The sequence below is a fragment of the Spea bombifrons genome, chromosome 10 (genome assembly GCF_027358695.1).
Source record: "Spea bombifrons isolate aSpeBom1 chromosome 10, aSpeBom1.2.pri, whole genome shotgun sequence".
NCBI lineage: Eukaryota > Metazoa > Chordata > Amphibia > Anura > Pelobatidae > Spea > Spea bombifrons.
The window spans coordinates 26,162,284-26,182,894 of NC_071096.1; the positions used below are offsets into that span (position 1 = coordinate 26,162,284).

The 20,611-nt window shown below is 39.7% G+C and overlaps 2 protein-coding genes across 2 annotated transcripts; both read left to right on the top strand.

The window, feature by feature from the left end:
• DPP3 (dipeptidyl peptidase 3) lies at positions 1-10,797 on the top strand. Its single transcript, XM_053448381.1, has 18 exons — positions 1-85; positions 1,272-1,567; positions 2,234-2,323; positions 2,411-2,548; positions 2,910-2,984; positions 3,134-3,227; positions 3,332-3,465; positions 3,593-3,723; positions 3,937-3,995; positions 4,282-4,476; positions 4,668-4,780; positions 6,846-6,938; positions 7,373-7,435; positions 7,640-7,764; positions 7,958-8,078; positions 9,010-9,189; positions 9,379-9,541; positions 10,315-10,797. The coding sequence occupies exons 2-18, from the start codon at positions 1,295-1,297 to the stop codon at positions 10,470-10,472; spliced, it is 2,205 nt and encodes a 734-aa protein (XP_053304356.1). The 5' UTR covers positions 1-85; positions 1,272-1,294; the 3' UTR covers positions 10,473-10,797.
• A 1,273-nt stretch (positions 10,798-12,070) lies between these two features.
• Positions 12,071-20,354, top strand: BBS1 (Bardet-Biedl syndrome 1). The gene is made up of 17 exons (XM_053448382.1): positions 12,071-12,337; positions 13,117-13,190; positions 13,516-13,550; positions 13,989-14,261; positions 14,571-14,617; positions 15,914-15,952; positions 16,058-16,130; positions 16,213-16,344; positions 16,667-16,773; positions 17,387-17,507; positions 17,981-18,139; positions 18,413-18,482; positions 18,645-18,803; positions 19,109-19,242; positions 19,487-19,621; positions 19,732-19,818; positions 20,028-20,354. The coding sequence occupies exons 1-17, from the start codon at positions 12,306-12,308 to the stop codon at positions 20,112-20,114; spliced, it is 1,764 nt and encodes a 587-aa protein (XP_053304357.1). The 5' UTR covers positions 12,071-12,305; the 3' UTR covers positions 20,115-20,354.
• Positions 20,355-20,611: the final 257 nt, after the last annotated feature.

Sequence of the window (20,611 nt, forward strand, 5' to 3'; positions counted from 1 at the left end):
TATTTGTGGGCGGGGCAAGTGAGATTGAGGGGTGGACGCTAGCCCGGAAGTTGGTTGCCTTCAGTTTCGGAGCGTGCAGAAACAGGTGAGTATTCTTATGAATGGATTAAATACGGTTTTTGGGGTTCTGTTATTTACCCTGTTGTTACTTTTCTGCTGATGTCAGAGACTGTAACAGACATAGATATCTTTCGCATTAACGTAATATAAATGCAGTCTATGGATTTAGACGTGTCATCCTTTTATACCGCTTTGTATGACTCTTCCCATTCATAATAATTGATAGCAACTGTATTTTGTGTCTTGGTTTATATATATATATATATATATATATATATATATGTGATGGCTTCTCTCTTCAGCACCTGTGGCGATGACTACTTACTTCTTGCGTTACTGTAATGTCTCACCTACCAAGAAAAAATGACATAGAATTACACACTTTTAAGTTAAAAGTGATAATAAAGTAGTTTTTCTAGGACTCAATTTTGTTCTTTTTAGCATTTAATATTTGAAATGAAACTATTTTGTTGTGTGAGTAAAAGAGGAGGAATGAGTGGAAAATATATAATATATATAGATTGCTTGTACGGAGCAAGCTTACCTGCAGAAACGTATAAATGGCAAATACATTTGTTTAATTTATACCATTACAGTAAGAATCTAAATTGAAGCTAGAGTTACAATCTCACTCTTTCATTTTAAAAAAAATAAATAAAAAGCCAGATTAAGATCTTAAACTTTAATTCTAATAAAATTTAATGCGATAATAAAAAACAACATAATTTAGGTTTAAAACCATTTTCTCTTTTCCTGTTTAACCATGGGAGCAGTCACAGCAAGTGTAACACCCAGAACAGAAGGGCAAATCCACAGCATATATAGTGACACCATATGAAACAACTAGATCAGAGTAGACACTATATAAAACAACTAGATCAGAGTAGACACTATATAAAACAACTAGATCAGAGTATTATCGGCTGTGGATCCCAATGACGTTACTGGCAGAACTCCAGATTGAAGCTCATTGGTTTTGTGCTGCAAGCCCAACCTTAGCTGTTCAAGACAAGGAGACCAAACAGATATAGATCTCGCTGTGGTGACAACATATGAAGCGTTCCAGAACTGAAGTTAAGTCCCGAAAAATAACTGGTAGAGGATCAAATATAATCCATTGCTCACCAAACTCTTTCCAAAACATAGAGCAGAGAGTTGCACCCATTTTATTATAATCTTATAAAAAAAATAATACACTCTTTCTGTTTCAGATTCACCATCACTCAAACCTAACATGGCTGCCCCTTCTCAGTACATCCTTCCTAATGATCTTCCTGTGGCTCTACTCGACTGCGAGGAGGCCTTCTCCCTTCTGTCGGCAGAGGAGAAGCTGTACACACACTTTCTGTCTCGAGCGTCTTTTTATGGTGGTCTAATAGTCCTGTTTCAGACATCACCAGAATCTCCAGGAATATACATTTTGCTAAATAGGCTCTTCAGGTCCCAGGAGCCTGCAAAACTTCAGGTGGTTGCCTTGGACCAAGGATGGACAGAGGAAGAGTATCAGGTACCTTGTACTATAGTAATAGTTACTCAACTAACCCACATAGTTCAGTTAACTATTTCACATGTAAAGAACATGTTTTATCCATTTCTAACCCTGTAACTGTGTTACCCATTGCAAAAAACAGTAGGTGTTGCATTCAAAAATCTTAAAAGCTCTATCCCTGGTTTCAAATTTGCTTGATGGTGAAGACTAAGATGGTGATGCCAAATGTGGATCTCTTGACTGGAATTCCAGTAAACCTCCCCATTCTATCTGACAACCAATCTGTACCAATATAATCATGTATACTGTGACGTCAGGGACTGCTGCCTCATTATATTACCTAATATAACCTAAATGAATCTCAAAAATCTAAATATTTACATTTTGAATATGAATTTTTGACTTAGTTTGATGAAAAGGTCGCTTGAGACCTCAATAATTTAATTCTTTGTTTCGGGATGGACAAGCCTTACATAATACAGTAGTTGTGCCACCCTCATTAGGTATTCCGAGGCTACTAAGTGCTTTTAGATATAGTTAGCCCCAAGTAAGAAAGTGTAATTCTGTAATTATTAGATCTCCCATTTTTTTCACTCCTTTGTGAACTGTTCAAAAATGTATTGCATGCGCATTTTACAGTAATTTATCCTCTTTGTTATATGCAACTTCTGTCTCACTGTACAGGCTCTACTGGTTTATTCTGCCGGATTCTTTGCCAATATGGGAAACTACAAATCATTTGGAGACACTAAGTTTGTCCCAAATGTCGCAAAGGTAAGCTACCTTCAGCTGTGGGTTTTGATGGCGGTAACTGTGTTGTCTTAGTGGAAGCGTGGGCCATAATGTGTTTTATTTATACAGGAAAAGTTTGAGAAGCTGTTGCATGCAAGTGAAGCATATGCCACGGACCCGGAGGGAATGGATTTGTTATGGAAAGACATTGGGGATCGCATGTACTCACTGGAAGCGAGAGAACGTCAGCTGGGACTTGGAGATCAAGTGAGTGCTGCAGGCTCTAATAATGGAACATAGCAACATATGGATTTAATGGACATGGCCACTATTAGATGATAACTCCAAATGGAATGCCAGTTACTGTAGTTATATTATTAGACTTGATGTGTCCGATGCTCCACATGCTGGTATTGCCCATGCTTGTGAAGACCTTTTTGGATTTACAATTCTGAACACTTTCTTGAACTGTTAAGCATGAACCACTGGACAGAACAGTGAAGAATGCTAAAAGGATTTGCCTGTCAGCTAGGTTTTTACCTTAAATATATTTATTCTGACCAAAATATGCACTCGTTGTGGATTATAAATGTAATATATAAGTACTAAGTATCCTGTTTTATCTCAGGGCATAACCACCTACTTCTCTGGAAACTGCACCATGGAAGACGCAGAACTGGCTCAGAGATTTCTGGACTCAAAGGTAACAAAAGAACAGGGACACTGTAAACCCTCCATCTCAAAATGTTTGGATTGTTGCCCCACTAACCCTTCTAAATTTCCAATCTATGAAGGTTTTTGCATCATTAACCCATTCAATATATTCATAGCGTCATTCGGTTTCCTTCACAGAACCTTAGCGCTTACAACACTAGACTGTTTAAGACTCAGGATAAGGATCGCAAAAGTAAATATGAGGTGCGCTTGGCTTCTGTCAAGAAGGAAGGTGAGTAAATCAATGATTATTAACAAAGGTCAAGTGGAGGAAAGCATTTAGCTTTACTGTAGTGACCTGATCTCCATTTCTTTATTTTGCTCCCTTTCTCTCAGATTGTGCCCCAGAGTCATCAGATCTTGAACAGTCTCTGGGAGTCTTCGAGTTTGAGGGTCATGAGATTTGTGTTAAACGAGGAGACTACTCCCCCTTGCTGCTAAAAGTGTGTGAAAGCCTGGAAAAGGCCAAGGTGAGAACCTTTCCTTTCAAGCCTCCAAGCTTCACGCCAAACCCCAAGATTCTACCTTTTTAATGGAAACAAGATCCCAATTGTATTTATTAAAGTGTTCACTGTATTCTGTCCCTGCAACTCACAGGCCTTTGCATCAAATGATAACCAACGGAGAATGCTTGAAGAATATGGACGGAGCTTCCTAGAAGGATCTATTCAAGCTCATAAGGAGGGTTCCAAATATTGGGTACAGGACAAGGGGCCGATAGTGGAGAGGTAATAAAAACCAGATGGAATAATAATAGAAGAAATAAATAAATGTTAGTGTTGCTGTTAATGAGGGTAATTGGAGTAAAGCATTCTAAAAAATAATCCCCAGAAAAAAGTTGAAATTAAGTGTGCTGTGGAGATGATTAGCAAGGATCCAAGTATAAAATGGGAGCTTGCATGCAGTATGATTTTGTTTTTTCAAGAGACATTTCTTTGCAGTTACATTGGATTTATTGAGAGCTACAGAGACCCTTTTGGATCTCGTGGAGAGTTTGAGGGTAAGAGACCATGACTGGGACGCTCTGGGTGGGGGGTTTAGACAGGAGTGGAGAGAGTGAGCGTGAGCGGCATCGAGAGTGAGCGGCATTAAGTTGACTGGTGTGGAGGTTGAGAAACACAGAAGGTTAACAGCTTATTCTGGCATGAAGCATACATCATGCATGCTAAAGGAAGGTTATGCGCTGATGACTGTACTGGAGGTATATTGAATTAAAGCAGAGAAGGGATAGACTAATGTCGGCCTCTGTCAACAGAAACTAATGTTTTCATTGTCTTCTTGTTAAGGCTTTGTGGCAGTGGTCAATAAATCCGTGAGCGCTCGATTTGCAATGCTGGTCTCTGTAGCCGAAAGTCTTGTGGCATCTCTCCCATGGCCAAGCTCATTTGAAAAGGATACCTTCCTCCGACCAGACTTCACCTCTCTGGATGTAGTATCCTTCAGTGGAAGTGGCATTCCCGCTGGGATCAATATCCCAAACTGTAAGATCACTGCATAAATTGACTATCGCTATGTATGTTGCATATGTTTTTTTATTGCATGCTAGAATATCATAAGTTTGGGAAGTGACTTGTATTACTATTTATGGTCTGGTATTTTTTGTAGGCATGATGCTCTTTTTAATGACGATTCCTTGAGTGCTGATCCTTGTTACCCTTATTCCCTTTCTTAGATGACGATATCAGACAGACTGTTGGGTTTAAGAACGTGTCCCTGGGAAATGTTCTGTCAGTAGGATCAGCCACAGACCGTGAGAAGCTGACATTTCTACGTGAAGAGGATAAGGTACCCTTTATTGCATTAATGTCTATATTAAGTAAACATGTTGCTATATATTTAGGGGAAAATAACTGCACTGAGAAACACCACCAATCTGCACTAATGTCTAAAAATATTGGTGCTAGAGTAAAGCACCAGCAACAACAGAAGTCCTTTCACAAAGTTTATTTCAAAGAAGAAGAATTGTTACAACAAGAGGTCATCTTAAAGTAGACGTGGGCTTTAGATGTAAAATAAGGAAGGTGGTAGATAAGTAGAACATCCTCCTAGCAAGGCCAAGGACTGATTAAGGTTGGAGTCTTTAAATCAGCAGACGTGACCAGACAAAATAGGCTGAATGGTTCTAATCTGCCATCAAATTTTATGTTTCTGTGTTTCTAATTATGTGGGGTAACATTACAGAGTAGGAAGTGCATAAAGCAGGACTGCAACTCCAATCCCTGTTGGCTGCAAACAGGTTGCAGTTTTTTTAAATCTGGGCTTAAGCACAGGTACCTCAATTAATAATAAATTCAACTACCTATTTCCAGATAGCAATACACATATATTTAATGGCCTGTCTGTGGCCCTCAAGTACTGGAGTTGTGTAGCCCTGGGCCATAAGGCTATCCTAAGGAATAAATAAGTAAACAACCTTTCCAAGAGGGCTACTTGGACCATTAGTTTCTTTTCTGCTACAATATATGAAGTATATGTGCTGATTGCACTTGTAGCTTTTATAGTAAACTTAACAATATTTTCTATTTTGCTTTGTATACAGTTTAGTCAAAACAGTATATATAAAATATTTTTAGGCCACTTTATTGAGCTAGCTGGCATGCGAATATGGCAACCTGGCGGGCTGCAATCCTGCACACCCTTATCCAAATCCTCTATTCGCAGGATACAATCCATTCACCCACACATACAGTCCATTCACACACATACACAGCATTGTATAACATAACTGTGAACATATAGGTGTTAATGCAGTGCACAACTGTAAAACTAAGGTAAGTATATAACCCTTTATAAATACACATGCTAGAACTTCACCTGCAGTGGACTCACATGTTAGTGTTTGTTTCAAGTCTTTCCTTGGTAAATATGTTTGATAATCAGAAAGAAAGCAGAGCATCCTTAGTGCTAGTACAGTTTGAGAAACCAGGCAGCATAAATATGCCAATACTAAAAAGAACCGTTACATTTGGTAAAGAGGGCCCTGCTTGCGAGCTTACAATCTGGAGTGTAGAAGGGACAAGAATAAAGGGTCTCGTTGCCACATGTCCTTGGCAGACCTATAGAGCAGGCTTGTACATTGGCTCATTAGCTGTTGCCAGTTACTCTTGCAGGAGTGATTCCTTGTGCACCTTACATCGGCTTTCCCCCAGTCGTGACAAGCGTTGTTCTTTACACTGCACATCTGCAACCAATGTTACATTATGTTGTGGCACGAAGCTCATTATATTCTACTGGTAAACATTCTGCAATGGTGAGAATCTGCACAAATTAATGAGTTTGTTTTGTTCCATCGCAAAAACATAACCATGCGTGCATAATGACTATGTGATTGTAAACATGACCTGGACCCGCCTGGGTTTTTGTTTCAGCAACTCTTCATGTTTTATACTGCCAGTTTATTTCTGTGTGGTGCAGTAGCGCCAACACCTTCCCCTCCATAAGTGACTTCAGGCTATGTTAGCACTTTATCATTTCATGATTGTGTGCAAGGGCTAATAACTTCCATGGAGCAAGAGGAGCAAGTTTGCAGAGGATGTGACGTTGGCACTGGACGGGATCTCCAACCCTGCCCCAGGCACCAAGAACCATATTCTCCCTTCTCAGATCATCTATTATTTGAATGTTCTTTTGAAATAGGGATACTGACACAGCAAGGCTCATGTAAATGAGTAGGAGGCACTTGGACCAAAAACAAGCATAACTCTTACAAAGGCCATGTCTGGGGTCCTCCTGGCCTTCAGCAAACTAAGTGGATATTGTCGAGCATTGCATTGGGTTCTAAACTCAGGATGTGTATACGTTGATGCGTAATATTCCTCACCATGCATTAATATTTTGTATCCTGCTGCAGGACTTGTTTATAAAGTATCGTGGTCCCTCTTTTGAAGTCCAAGTTGGTCTACATGAGCTACTCGGCCACGGCAGTGGAAAGCTCCTTGTACAGGTCAGGGATTTGGTTATTTTCTCTAGTGTTTACCTCACTTTAGCCATTTAGTTAAATATGTTTTTCTCTGCCTAAAAATCTTCACGGCATCACACAGCTGCTTTGCATGAAAACATAGATTTGTTTCTGCCTCTGTGCGAAGAATAAATATTTAATAGTATGCCATCATATACCTCTGTATAGCGCAAATTGCTGGCGCTTGGACCGCTGTAACATAATAGATTTCTTTCTGGTAAGTACAGCCATGACAGTTCCACATACAATAATGTCATATCCAGAAAGTACCTAATATACGTTATTTTGATTTCATAATGTCGTACAGTTTTATTGGTGTTGTACGTTTCTTATAGACTGGTAAACACACAGTGTATCCTTGTAACAAATAATTTTCTTTCTGTTATTATGGCTCTCACAAATTACTCATTTTTTTACAGGATGAAAAAGGGGCATTTAACTTTGACAAAGAGACTGTGATTAACCCAGAAACTGGGGAGCTGGTGAGTAATGTACCCTTTTAATGTGTGTTCGTTATTTTGCTGTTCTCTGTATTTCATATATTTTCCCTCTCCACTTTCTTTTCTTTCATTTTGTTCATACTATCTATCAAATGTTATTCATTTTTCTTATTCTTTTAGTTTTCTGTTTTGGTTCACTGACACCACCCCATATCCCTATAACCTTGTTTTCCTTTCCATTCTCAGATAACAAGTTGGTACAAGCAAGGTGAGACATGGGACAGTAAGTTCTCCACCATTGCTTCTTCCTATGAAGAGTGCAGAGCTGAGTGCGTTGGATTGTACCTGTGTGTCAATGAAGAAGTCCTACGGTAAGGAAAACAAACACAAGCCAACTTCTTCTAAGAAGTATTTGGATTACTTTGTGTTTCTGAAGGCAAAACAATATGGAGGAAAGTCTGTCTGCATATATGTCCTCCTCTCCTTGAGGAGACCATGCTTCTGTCTTCTCTGTTTTATTGCTATTTCTATATCTCTCTACCATCTCTATATCTCTGTGTGCAGGATATTTGGACACGAAGCTCAGGAAGCACAAGATGTTTTATACGTGAACTGGTTGAATATGGTGCGGGCTGGGCTTGCAGGACTAGAATATTATACACCAGAGACCGGACGTTGGAGACAGGTGTGTGTAAATTAAAAATTGTAAAAAATAATGTTTTCTTATATTGTGGAAACTCTTTTGTGTAGTTAAGTCAAGGCAAAGGTGTTTATTCAGCAAAACATTTAAACTCCTCAACTTATCTATTATAGGCAGGGCCAACCCTGTCTGTCTTGCCTGGTTTGGCTCTGCGTCATGCATAATGAAAGATGAAATGTTTTAGCTAACCACAGTTCACCTTCAATCTCCCACTTTAATGAATGGATTCCATAGTGGTTTGTTGGTCAGCAAGCTACCTGAGATTCCTTCTAGTGTTTGTTTGAATGATAATTGTGGTTTCAACTCTTTTATGCATTTGGAAAGGACAACACCAATTAACCTCTCCTGCAAGAAGGGCAATAAGGAAGCGTTAGATTGTTGAGGTGCCTTATGCAGGGTAAACTCAGCTGTTCTTGGAGGCGCTGAGTGGAGTTGGCCCTTCATAGTGCATAATGAAGCTTCAGAGCCAAAACTGCAGCTCTTCTGCAATTTTCAGCTATTGTGAATAAACCCTAAAGGGTGCATGGAGGCTAATAGCCTGGTGGGCCCTTGGGCAGAATGGTCACCGCCGCATTATATCTCTTGCTTTTCTCACAACTCACTCATTCCAGCTGATAAGGGTTTTTATTTATATAAACATTTATTAGAACAGAGGCAATGAGGCAAGGGATGGTATGGGAGGCCCGTGTGTTGTATTTCTTCCCCAGCCCTATGCTGACAGAATAAACCATTGCCATTGCATTCAAACTACACGGTGCAGGATTAACGTAAAAAGTAAGTGGTTCTTCCTGGGCTCAAATGAATTTGACCACTGCAATAGTTACACGTTTAGCTTCATTATTTATCCAACCTGGTTTCACCCCAAACACAATGTATTCTCGCTATTTTGCCATGGATTGCTATATTTCTTTCCCAGGCACACATGCAAGCACGTTTTGTGATTCTTCGTGTCCTTCTGGAGGCTGGACAAAACTTTGTCGCTCTGTCTGAAAAAGTTGGGGCTGATGGCCTCCCGGATGCACAAGTGACATTAAATAGAGACAAGATTTTGAGCGTGGGCAAGCCAGCTATCCAGCAATTCTTGCAAAGGCTGCAGGTAACTCCAAATTAAGATTACAGGTGATCCAATATATTGTTTGTTCAGTGTCTTATTTTCCTGTGTAGCTGTTTGTTCTCCCTCCATGCTTCCCACCCTGTGTGTCATACTTTATCTTATTCTTTATAAATCTATCTGAGCATTCTCTGTTTTACTCATTTCACTTGTGTTGCATGTCTTCTTTCTCAGGTGTATAAATCCACGGCAGATGTAGAGCGTGCCCGGGAGATGTATGATGGTTACTCGGCAGTTACTGATTCTGATACATACCGGTTCCTCGCTCTCCGTGATATTGTAATAATGAGAAAAGAGGAGAGGAAATCTTTTGTACAGATAAACACACGGCTCACAGGTCAGTGTTTACTGGGCAATGTGATGGACAGAAATACATTAAAAGAATTGCTTGGAATATTGATTTCAGGACTTTCAAGCTGAACAAAAACCTTCAGTACCGCAGGCAGTGAGCTATCTGTGTTTAAATGCTATTGCAAATTTTTTAGCAGAGGGCTAATTCCATTTTTTTAGTGATTTTTTTTTTTTTGGTACCCAACTATCAGAAGGGGCACGTTGCAAGAAAGCCTGGCCTTTCTGCAAAAAGGGATTTGATCTAGCGCCTTTAAGAGATCCCTCAGCCACAGAATAGGCAAAGGGGATACTTGCACCAAAGAGCATCTCCTGCAAGAATGGTTGGTCTGACTCCACATAACACATTTAATGTGGATAGATTTAATTAGAAACATCTCACCAGTTTACCTACACATTGTGCTGGGCCAGGTGAGCATTTCTTGAAGATGAACCTCGTAGGTATTGGCTGTATGTACTGCTGTTACCATTGTCAAGGAGTTTATACCTACACTATCCTTCCAGTAGTTAATGTAAGGTTCATGTAAACTGTAGCACACCGCACCGATACACAGTCCATAACTTATGAGTTATTAAATGCAGTCTGGCTTCTCTGATGAAGACATCGTACCTAAATGGGAAGTGTGAGTTCATTTGGTGGAGGCATTTCTGAAGCAAATAACGGGGGTCCAGGGCCTTCGCCAAGTGGCGCAATTGTAGTGTCTTTGTAGGAATGCAGAAAACACAAGCAATACAATATGTTTTCCTCTGGTTTCTCTGCAGGTGACACAGTGAGTGTTGTGCAGTATGACAGCAGTCCCTCTGGACTGATCCTCTCGGTCTTGCAGAGATTTCCTGATGATGAGGAAGAACTGGAAAGGAAGATGCTGGAGCTAAGCTGTGCCGATGCCCATTTCTGGCGAAGCCAAAACTGCTCATAATTAGGCAACGGGATGGTGCCGTGTGATGTTATGCAGAGGTCCGGCTAGAGGAATGAATAAACGGAGCTATACTCTGCAGATATCTGATGAGGGAACAGTTAATATGTCACAACTAGATGCAACAGATTCTCAGCATGTCTAGCAGTCAAAACATTAATAAGGGGGCAATCATTTGAGGTCTTTTAGAGCACCATAGAAGATGGCAGTCATGAGCAGTTACAGCTGTGGATTTGCGTGATGCAGTGTGTATCTGGCCCAGGGTGCCCTTACGGGTAAATTATGAGAATCTGGATTCATTCTGAATTAAATAATTTTACTAAGTCAATTTCAAGTGGTTGCCATTCTTTAGCATGAAGTCTGTCAGAACACAGTCTGGGAATCCACAATTAAACACAATCCACAGCAACATGGATTGATGGCTCATTGGCATGGGGCTATTAATGAAGAACATGGGGCAAGGAGAAGTGTGACATACATCTCACATGTTGTTGATTAGCATATACCATATATATAATATAATTTGATCAGCATGTATAAATGACTACCTTTTTATAGTAGAACACTCAGTTTAAGGCAGCAGGAAATGCATTTTATATTCTGAGTTCCAGGTCCAGTGACAAGCCTATAGATGTTAGGAATTTATGAACCAAGACAGCAACATAACTACAGATAAAGGAACCATTCACAAAATGACAAGATTACCAGCATATCTGATTGCATACACCGATTAAGTTTAGGCGTTGAAATGTAATAATGTTCTTAAGAGGGGGAACTCCCACCATACGTCTATATCTTTTTGTTATTGTCCTACGCTTGTAATGCCCCTGTTTAAAAAAAAAAAAAAAGTTGCAAAAATAGTAACTAATTAATTTATTCCGATAAATAAGACTTCACCTACTACGGCACAAATCCCCCCTCCCGTGCACAATCTACATACTGGCATCAAGGAACATAAATCTGATCGTCTGGATCCGTCCCAGCAAAAAACTATGGATGTAATACTAAGGGGGCAGTTTAATGCCCCGGATAACCTCGCCAACGAAGAGCGCCTGTTATTTATAAATCAATAGGAGGTAAAGTACTTGTCTGTCGGTGTTGATACAAATCATACGTACCCTCAAGTTACCATGCAGATCATTTGTCACGTACTGTAAACTGTGAAAAAATAAACACATTACAAAGTGCTGTAACGGTTCATACGGAAATATAAAAAAACACCATGAAATATTAAAGTACATGAATAGTAGTGGAGTATGTAAAGGGATTTATTCATACTAACAAAATATTATGTATTTATTGTTATGATTTTTTACAAAACATGAAAGAATATAAATATATATTACAACTGGTATTAATGAAAGATTCCAGCACTTTCAGCAAGTCCTTATTAATCCTAGCATTGCTGTACCCCCTGGTCACCCCATATTTTTGCAGGCAATCAAGTGGGCTCATTTTGTCCACGAGCTTGATTTCTTGTTAGTAAAGTTGCAGATTCAAAATAAACTATCCGCCTTCGTGTCGTCAGCGCGCCCTTTGCCCAATCATGTTTCTGGCTACGCCATGGATTAATGGCTTGTTGGTAACGTAATAGTTGCCATAGCAATGAAAGCGGCCTGCAGATATTGAAGTCTATAAGAAGGAGTTACTGGGAGTAATATCAACATGCGTACCACTGTGAGGTATGGTAGCTGAGACAGTTCAGTTGAATGATACCCAGCTAGCGTCAGCAGCGGCTGAAGGGGCAGCAGCTCTGGAGAGATACATAGAATGCTTGAGGTATAGCTGTGGCGTCTGCTGAAGTTACGAGGGAAATACACAGGAGCATCTCTCGCCATGACGTCATCATCTGACAGCAACCGAGAGGGGTGAGTTACTGTGTATAATGTGTGAGACTTGTTACGTATTCATGCATATCCGTAGGAGCCACATAGCTTCTTGAGTGTCAGGTCATACCTGCGAACTCTCAGGGGTCTTTGCCCCAATCTCGGGTTCTCAGGGTAACGCAGTCTGCTTTTGACTTCTTCCTGTTTTACACTGCTGTGATCATATGTAAGACTCCCAACTGGTGGGTTATGGTTGATCTCCCTGCTTGAATGCAGGTCACTCAAGTGTAGCCTTAAATAATGTCAAGTAAAGGTTTCCATGTATCAGAGCCATTTGGTTAATACATCTGGTGAGTCACTATATAGAATTTTCGCAATAGGCTATTAAAGGGCTAATATGTTGGGAGGCTCTGGTTCAGTACATTAAGAAAGTTCTCACCTGTGGTCCAAATGCCTGTTTACCTCTGGTGTTATGTGGATAGAAGATCCCACAACGCCTATAGGGTTTAGATGTAATAAAAGGAAGTGTGATTTTACCAGGGAGGTGGTGGATAAATAGAACAGCATCCAATGAAATCACATTACTGAATGTATAGATTTATATTACATTTAATATGGAGGGAAGGCCCTTTACATATGAAAATCTAATCATTGTTCCCTAACAGATTGACTGGCCTGTGTTAATTTGCTTTGTTTCTGGAATTAGCAACAAGCGATGGCGTTTCTTGATCAGAAATAATCAGGGGTAGCTTTAATTTTGTAAATAATATCCCAGTCTGGTGGAGATGCTTGGACCAAGCTGTGCCTCTCGCCCTGTATAGGGAGTCTCACTCAAAGTGGTTGGATGCCCACTATGATCCTGTGGCTGGGCTGCACACGTTTTCCTCTTGTATCGGTAAGTATGGCTTTCTTATACTTTCTAACGAGTACGCAGATACGTAAAAATGCCGTCTTTTATTATGGCGTATATATGATTCAACCTCAGGAAACTGTTATGGGGAGCCGGCTTTAGCTTACATTAGCTCTGCTTGTTTAAAGCCGATTATTAGAGATTATGGCAGAAAGGATTAACTAAGATGCATTTTAAAACAGAAAGAACCGTCCAATTCATAAAACATCAGACAGTTGCTAGATTACAGGAGGGTGATATGTTTTTGTAGAAGTAGAAAATGCCATATTTGTTTAGTCTACTGTGATTCATCCTTTATTCTTTCTCGCAGCCCTCGCTGATTTACACGGGGATGGAGAATTCAAGGTAATAATAGCTAAAGATCTTGTGAAATTAGTTTATTATGAAAGTTAATTATTTTACTCATGATGTAAGTACTCTTTGGAATTCCTTAACCCGTTCCGTGAGACCCTTACTTACTTTTATTAACACTTAATAACAACCTCCTGTTAAGAAAGTCTGTCCTTCTAATACACAAATTAATACACAAATCATCTTCACCCAAGCAGCGCCTCTCCTTTAGTCTTATCCCCGTCCCCCAGCCTCCAAATAGATCGTAAGCTCACAAGAACAGGGCCCTCTTCTCTTTTATGTACTAGTGTGCCTTTACTTGCAAGTTTCGTATGTTGTTATCATTAATGTTCTCTCTTCTCCTTTGGTAACAATGCTACAAAACCTGCTGATGCTCTAGCAGTAAATGTAATGTGACCAATGGTCTCTGACAGACTTTTCATTCTATGGCAGATGGTGGTCGGTGACATGGGCAGTGGACCGTATAACATGAAGCTTAAAGTGTACAAGGGCACAAGTATGATGTCTGAGAATACCCTCCTTGACTTGCCAACGGGTGTTGTAACCTTCCTGATGGACCAGAATGAGCCACGTACCCCAGCTGTGGCAGTGGCTTCTGGCCCTTTCATATATGTATATAAGAACTTGAGGCCATACTTCAAATTCACTCTTCCAGCTATGGAAATCAATCCCCTAGAGAAAGAAGTCTGGGAACAAGCAAAGGAGGTGAGATGAGGCAGGGAAGTAGTTGTCTTTATGTATGGGGAGAAGTATTTTAATAGCATTTGGTCTTTTGTTATTCATGATGCACCAGTTACCTCCTGAAAACATGGTGGCTCCTGGTTTAGGAAGGAAACAAAGTAATAAAGATTGATAGTGTAAACAAAACATAAAACAAGGGAATCTGACGAATGTGGAAATCAGAAGATTGTTCAGAAAGAATAATAATAATAGGGCAAGAAACAAAAAGAGAATGTAAACATTTTGTCAGAGGTGGTAATGGAACCCAACTTAATGTATGTTTGACTCATTCAGGACAAGATTGACCCAATGACATTGAAAGAGATGCTGGAGGGAATCAGGTAGGAACAAACACCTTTATATACCCTTGGACAGATACACGGGTTTTGTTTGCAGATCACAGACAGGCTTAGGTTGACAGGACCTGGGGCTCAGTGATGAACCAAATGTCACCATTTTTACACCTCTTCTGCTAAAAGGCGCCCCTGTTTATATTTTAAGTGGGGAAAATAATGAATTTGAATGAACTGTGTCTTCATAAATTACTAGTTACATAATCTCCTTTAGCATAACTTTGTTGTGCTTTAAGACCAAACCCAGTGAACCTAACCCAGTGAACCCAGTGAACCTAACCATAACTAATGTGAGGAGGTTTCTTAAATGTCACAACACCACTTAAATTATAAATTATTCAAGACCATATTGAACCTTGTTACATGAGATGCTCGATGGATATGATCTTGCATAATGTAGACTTCTGATTTAGTGAATGATAAAAACTGACAATAAACTGTGACTTGACAGAGAGATGTTTGTTCCTACGTAGATGACCAGTAAACTTTCAAAAGGCTATTCAATGTATTTTACCCTCTGAGGGGTTTGGCTGCCTTGCATTTCATCATTACTTCTCTACTTAAATCGACATTTAAGGCTTGCACTCCACTCTGTTGGCTTGCACTCCACTCTGTTGGCTTGCACTCCACTCTGTTGGCTTGCACTCCACTCTGTTGGCTTGCACTCCACTCTGTTGGCTTGCACTCCACTCTGTTGGCTTGCACTCCACTCTGTTGGCTTGCACTCCACTCTGTTTGTTTTTTTTTATTTTTTTATCAAGGCGAGGCACTCTAGAACGGACTACTTCATTTCCTACGCTTATTCTGTTTTACATATGGAATAGCTGAGAAGAAAGGTAGACATAGCCTCATTGGCTTATTTAGGAGTCTTCCGTATTAGCTTCTATAGGAATCTTCTGTTGAAGTTGATACCTTTTATTGGTCCATCATATAAAAATATGTAAAGTTACATAAGCTCAAATGTCTCTTCTTCAGATGGAATTGCAGACTTAAGGAGTGGGGAACCTTAAATCAACACAACATGAATAGAAAGAGACTGTGGCATAGCGAATTAAAAAATGCTGTAATCCATAGGAAGTGTGAAGGCATACTAGATGGGAACATGGGATCAGTGAGCCAGGATAAATGCAGAGTGTGGAGATACTATGACATAAAACCATAATATTGGTTCAATCCATCTCTCTTGGAGTTGAAGAAGTTGATATATATATTGAACTCCCAAGTTTTAGGGTCAGGTATGTTAATGAAGTTACCTTTTTAATATTCATTTTTTTTCTCCAACAGAGATAAGGCAGAGATTCCGCTGTCAGTGCGATCGCTACGGTATGTATGGAGCTGCCTATACAACGGTTTTCTTAGAGTTTTAGTAATCATTTGCACATATGCTGCTCTTATATCCATTGTCTTTTTTTTACCATTCTGTCACAGTTTCCTGATGTTGGATGTAAATGAGATGGAGTCCTTTGTGAACACTTATAAACTGCAACCCCTAAAGAGACAGGTAGGAACTGGACTTTCCTCTTTAAGATAGAGGTATAGAAGATATTTATATGAACCATGTTCATTAAGCACATGTGTTGCAGACTGTGATCACATGTATGGGAACTTTGAAGAAAAATATGGCAGACGAGGATGCTGTGTGCTGTCTTGTTATTGGCACAGAGAGTGGAGAGATATTCATTCTGGATCCAGAGGCATTTACCATCCTGACACGGGTGAGGAATATCTGTGTGTGTGTGTGTGTGTGTTTGGGGGGTTTAGAATGACCAAGTATCCTCTGATAGCACTATTTTAAGCCACCAGTGATGGTGTATGATATCTGAGCGGATGAACAAATCATGTTGCTGTACTTTGATGGTGCTTCTTATCATGTATAGGTGCAGTTCCACACTGGTGGTTTCAGTGCAATGGCGCTCTTAAGCACAGAGTCACTAGTTCTTATTTTTCTTAAATGGATATTAAAAAAGTAAGGACAGATATGTGGGGCCAGTTTCATTTTGTTAAAAAGGCCATGAGATGTGTTGACTGTTTCAACAGGTCAGTCTTCCCAGCGTGCCGACGCTCTTGGATGTCACAGGGCAGTATGACATTGAGTATCGGATTACAGTAGCCTGTCGCAACGGCAATGTGTATATTCTTCGCAGGTAAGAATGTTTTGGATGTATGATTGTTATGTCTGTTATTGCAATAACATTATTAAAATCTGTTTAATATGGAAGCAAGCTTTATTATCACATGGTTAAAGTGACAGTGGAAATATCCCTGACAGCCCCACTTAAGAAGAATGTATATTAAAATATTCAGTGAGTACTGAACTTGCAGTGAGTAGATGTGTTTGGCCAAAAGACGTTTCCTGCACGGAAAAATAGCAAGGTGGGGGGATTCTGTAGGATCCCAACGTGTATTTTCAAGGTGGACACCACAAAAAAAAAAAAATATATATATATATAGTGTCCCTTTAAGGGAAAAAAGTAATTGCTTGAAGTTAATTACTATTTTATGAGGTCACAAAAGATACCAAAAACAGATGAAGGATGTCACCAGGTAGTTTTTGCAACTCCTGGTGAAGCAGATAAAGGCATTTTAGTATGGCTTTATTCATCAACCCAAAAAATAAAATACAGCATGTTCAGTGATTAGTTTCTGTTTCCTGCTCTCCCTACATTACAAAATACAATCTGCAATATATAGGCAGACGTAAATGTATCTGTTTATGTATATGGTGATGGTTAATCGGCCCCTTCTCTTTTTCTGCAGAGATTCCAAGCGGCCCAAATATTGCATTGAGCTAACTGCACAGGTGGTGGGGCTGGTTCGTGTCCAGAAAAACATAATGATTGGCACATCCCAGGAGACCCTGCATGGATACTCACAGAAAGTCAGTGTGTGCAACTGCACAATGATTGTGTAAAAGTCAATTCCCTCCCCTTCTTCTTTGAAAGCGCCTATTCATGCACTATAGATGTCATTGAAACTGTGTAATGTTTACCCACATTACACAGTTTCAGAGTGGATCTTTTACCCAATTGACTCATCACTATTCAATACTGTTCATTCAGTAACATAAATCAGATAAATTACTGTGAATAATCCCCTGCGCCAAAGACAATTGAGGTCATTGTGAGGTATTGTATTTACATAACACATTTTATGAAATTGGGTGTAGATGAATGGCAGCAAATTATGAACTTAACAATTACTTTTTCATATGTTTATGGTTATGTGCGCTAATGAAAACATATGAAACCCTACAGATCCATAGCAGACCATGCATGTAATTGATGTAAACACATTTATTGGACTGAAACCATCTATCAACCTATGTGAAACTTTTCCCTTTGTTTTTGACAGGGAAAGAAGCTATGGACAGTGACACTCCCAGCCTCTATCATGACGATGTCTTTGCTGGAGCAGAAATCACGCAGTATCCAAGCTGTGTTGGTGGGTCTAAAGAACCTGGAGGTTCATCTGTACAGAGACAAGAATCTACTTAGCATTATATCCACCCCGGTAAGACAACATGTAGGATTTATAGTCCTTGTATCTCTTTGATGTTAATTCCTGTCCCCCTGCATTAAGTACTCTTTACACCAGTCGTGTTTTTCTTCTCTTATTTTCCTACACTTCAGTCCATTTGCCTTTCTTGTTTTCATTCTCCGTCTATTACTTTTACATGGTCTTGCTACCTTCACCCCCCCCCACATACACACATGGGAGAGTTTCCGCTGCCGTTATCACATTATTTGTCTAACACGGTATAACTGCTGCTCCTTTCTGTGTCAGGACATTGTCACCAGTCTATGCTTTGGAAGATATGGTAGAGAAGATGACACACTAATCATGACCACTAAAGGTAAGGAACGAATTCCTAAAATGGTTGCATTGGTAGCTATTAGAATAACAGTACTAATTTGTGTTTTTATTTTCAGATATGCATATCCCCATATCTGTTTTTCATAATGCTTATGTTTCCCAACCAATCTTTTCTAACCATGCTTCTCAACCTCCCTTATAGGTGGAGGACTTATTATTAAGATTTTAAAGAGAATGGCTCAGTTTGAAGATAAGGATACGGCACCAGGTCCCCCCACCGGGCAAAGCATCAAACTTAATGTCCCCAAGAAAACAAAACTTTATGTTGATCAGACACTCCGGGAAAGAGAAAACGCAGTGGGTAAGGAAACCATCGAGACCCGTTTTGCTCAGGCAAAATGGATGTATGTTCTTTTCATGCCATGGTGACTCCATACTTGATAGGACTTATGAGTCTGTCTCTTCCACCGAGGTCTACCTCTTTCCAGTGCAGATCTATTACATGCATATTACAGGTTGATACATTGATATAACAGAGCTATAAAACTGTCTCTCACGTTTTAATGCGAGGAGCGGAGTATTTTCATCCCCTCTCCACGGGATGACTATGTAAGAATGTAATAGAACTTTCTACACATCAAGACAATGAGGTTATCTCTCCCACAGCAATGCACCGTGTATTTCAAATGGATCTTTACCGCCTGCGTCTTAGTGCTGCTCGGGCATATGTCAAGGCACTGGATGCCAGCCTTGCTCCCCTGTCTGCCACAATGCAGGAACAACTCACTTTGAATGCAGCTGTAAGTATAAACTGTAATCGTCATGCATATATTTTCTTTTCTACAGTTACTCTAGGTAAATGTTGACCTAACTTTTACTGTGAAAGGTTGCATACCAATTGAAAAACAAAGGCAATTTAAATAAAAGATGTCATTCTGAATTGTCAGATCTCACTATGCATTTGTTTGTCTTTTATTATTCCGGTCAATCTGTGTGTTCTATTTTCCATTTTGCTTTGCCTCATACCTCTTATTTTGTCTTTAGGTGCAGGGAATTGGTCCCCGCTTCAAGCTGATCCTAAACCTACAGAACACATCAGTGAACCGGCCATCCATGCAGCTTTTTATCAGTTTTCTCTATGATGAAAGACTTTATCAACTCAAGCCTGCGTTTTTTAAGGTATTACAGTGTTGCTATATTGAATCTGCAAACATTGGCCCATTTCTACCTAAAGGAGCTATCTTTTGCTTCTCCATGTCTTATCCTTAATTGGTAAATTTCCTACTCAGGTTCCGCTTCTGGTGCCTGGACTTAATTATCCAATTGAGACATTCGTTGACTGCTGTAGTGATAAAGGGATCTCTGACATCATCAAAGTAAGACAAACTCAACAATAAATCTGTTATGCATAATAATAATAGCTCTGTCTGTCTTTATAATGGAGTAACATTCAGTACAATAATTAAATTAGGACTAATCATTTCTGTTACCAGCTAATGAGAATTGCTCCACAACCTCAAGTTGGTGTCCTTCATTAAGTGTGTGAAAAAATATTAACAGTCTGTTTATGTCACTCTTTCCATAGGTGTTTGTCCTGAGGGAGGGAAGAAGCACACCTTTGCTTACTGCTCATATCAATATGCCCATCAGTGAGGGTCTAGCTGCTGCTTGAGCAGGATAGATAGGTGGACAACTAGAAGATTTTATGGACTGTGTTGGTGCTTAGAATGTAAAATAATTACTTAAAGCAAACAAAGTAAAAATCCAGGCTTTTGACCCTCCCGGAAAATGATGTCCCATTTACATATCACATTAACTAAAATATCATAATATAACTGCCTACTAGTCTCAGGTTGTTGCACAACAGTGCTGTCCTGTTGTTTAGGGACACAGCACTTATATCATTTGTAATCAAAGCTGAATAAGGTAATATAATAGACCCTATAGGTTTTCAGGGACACCCCAGGTGGACCACCCCATCGTGTAGGGTCACTGAAATGACAAGAGTGTGTTTACATTATCCAAATACAATAACTGTTTTTGAAAGTTAATGTAATCAGTCAGCTGCATATTGACATTTGTGTTTGTAACAGAGGTAGCAGAGCTAGAACAAATCTACCAGTCTATAAACCCCAGATATTACACCATATGGCTGTAGTAAAATCCTGA

What these genes read in the sequence shown, in the direction of transcription:
- BBS1 (XM_053448382.1), top strand. Translation starts at nt 12,306, where the DNA reads ATGACGTCATCATCTGACAGCAACCGAGAGGG. An exon ending in CATTTACCATCCTGACACGG is followed by an intron (nt 16,345 to 16,666) that starts GTGAGGAATATC and finishes CTGTTTCAACAG; the next exon opens with GTCAGTCTTCCCAGCGTGCC. An exon ending in GGAAAGAGAAAACGCAGTGG is followed by an intron (nt 18,804 to 19,108) that starts GTAAGGAAACCA and finishes TCTCTCCCACAG; the next exon opens with CAATGCACCGTGTATTTCAA.
- DPP3 (XM_053448381.1), top strand. Translation starts at nt 1,295, where the DNA reads ATGGCTGCCCCTTCTCAGTACATCCTTCCTAATGATCTTCCTGTGGCT. An exon ending in AAGGGGCCGATAGTGGAGAG is followed by an intron (nt 3,724 to 3,936) that starts GTAATAAAAACC and finishes ATTTCTTTGCAG; the next exon opens with TTACATTGGATTTATTGAGA. An exon ending in GTCAATGAAGAAGTCCTACG is followed by an intron (nt 7,765 to 7,957) that starts GTAAGGAAAACA and finishes CTCTGTGTGCAG; the next exon opens with GATATTTGGACACGAAGCTC.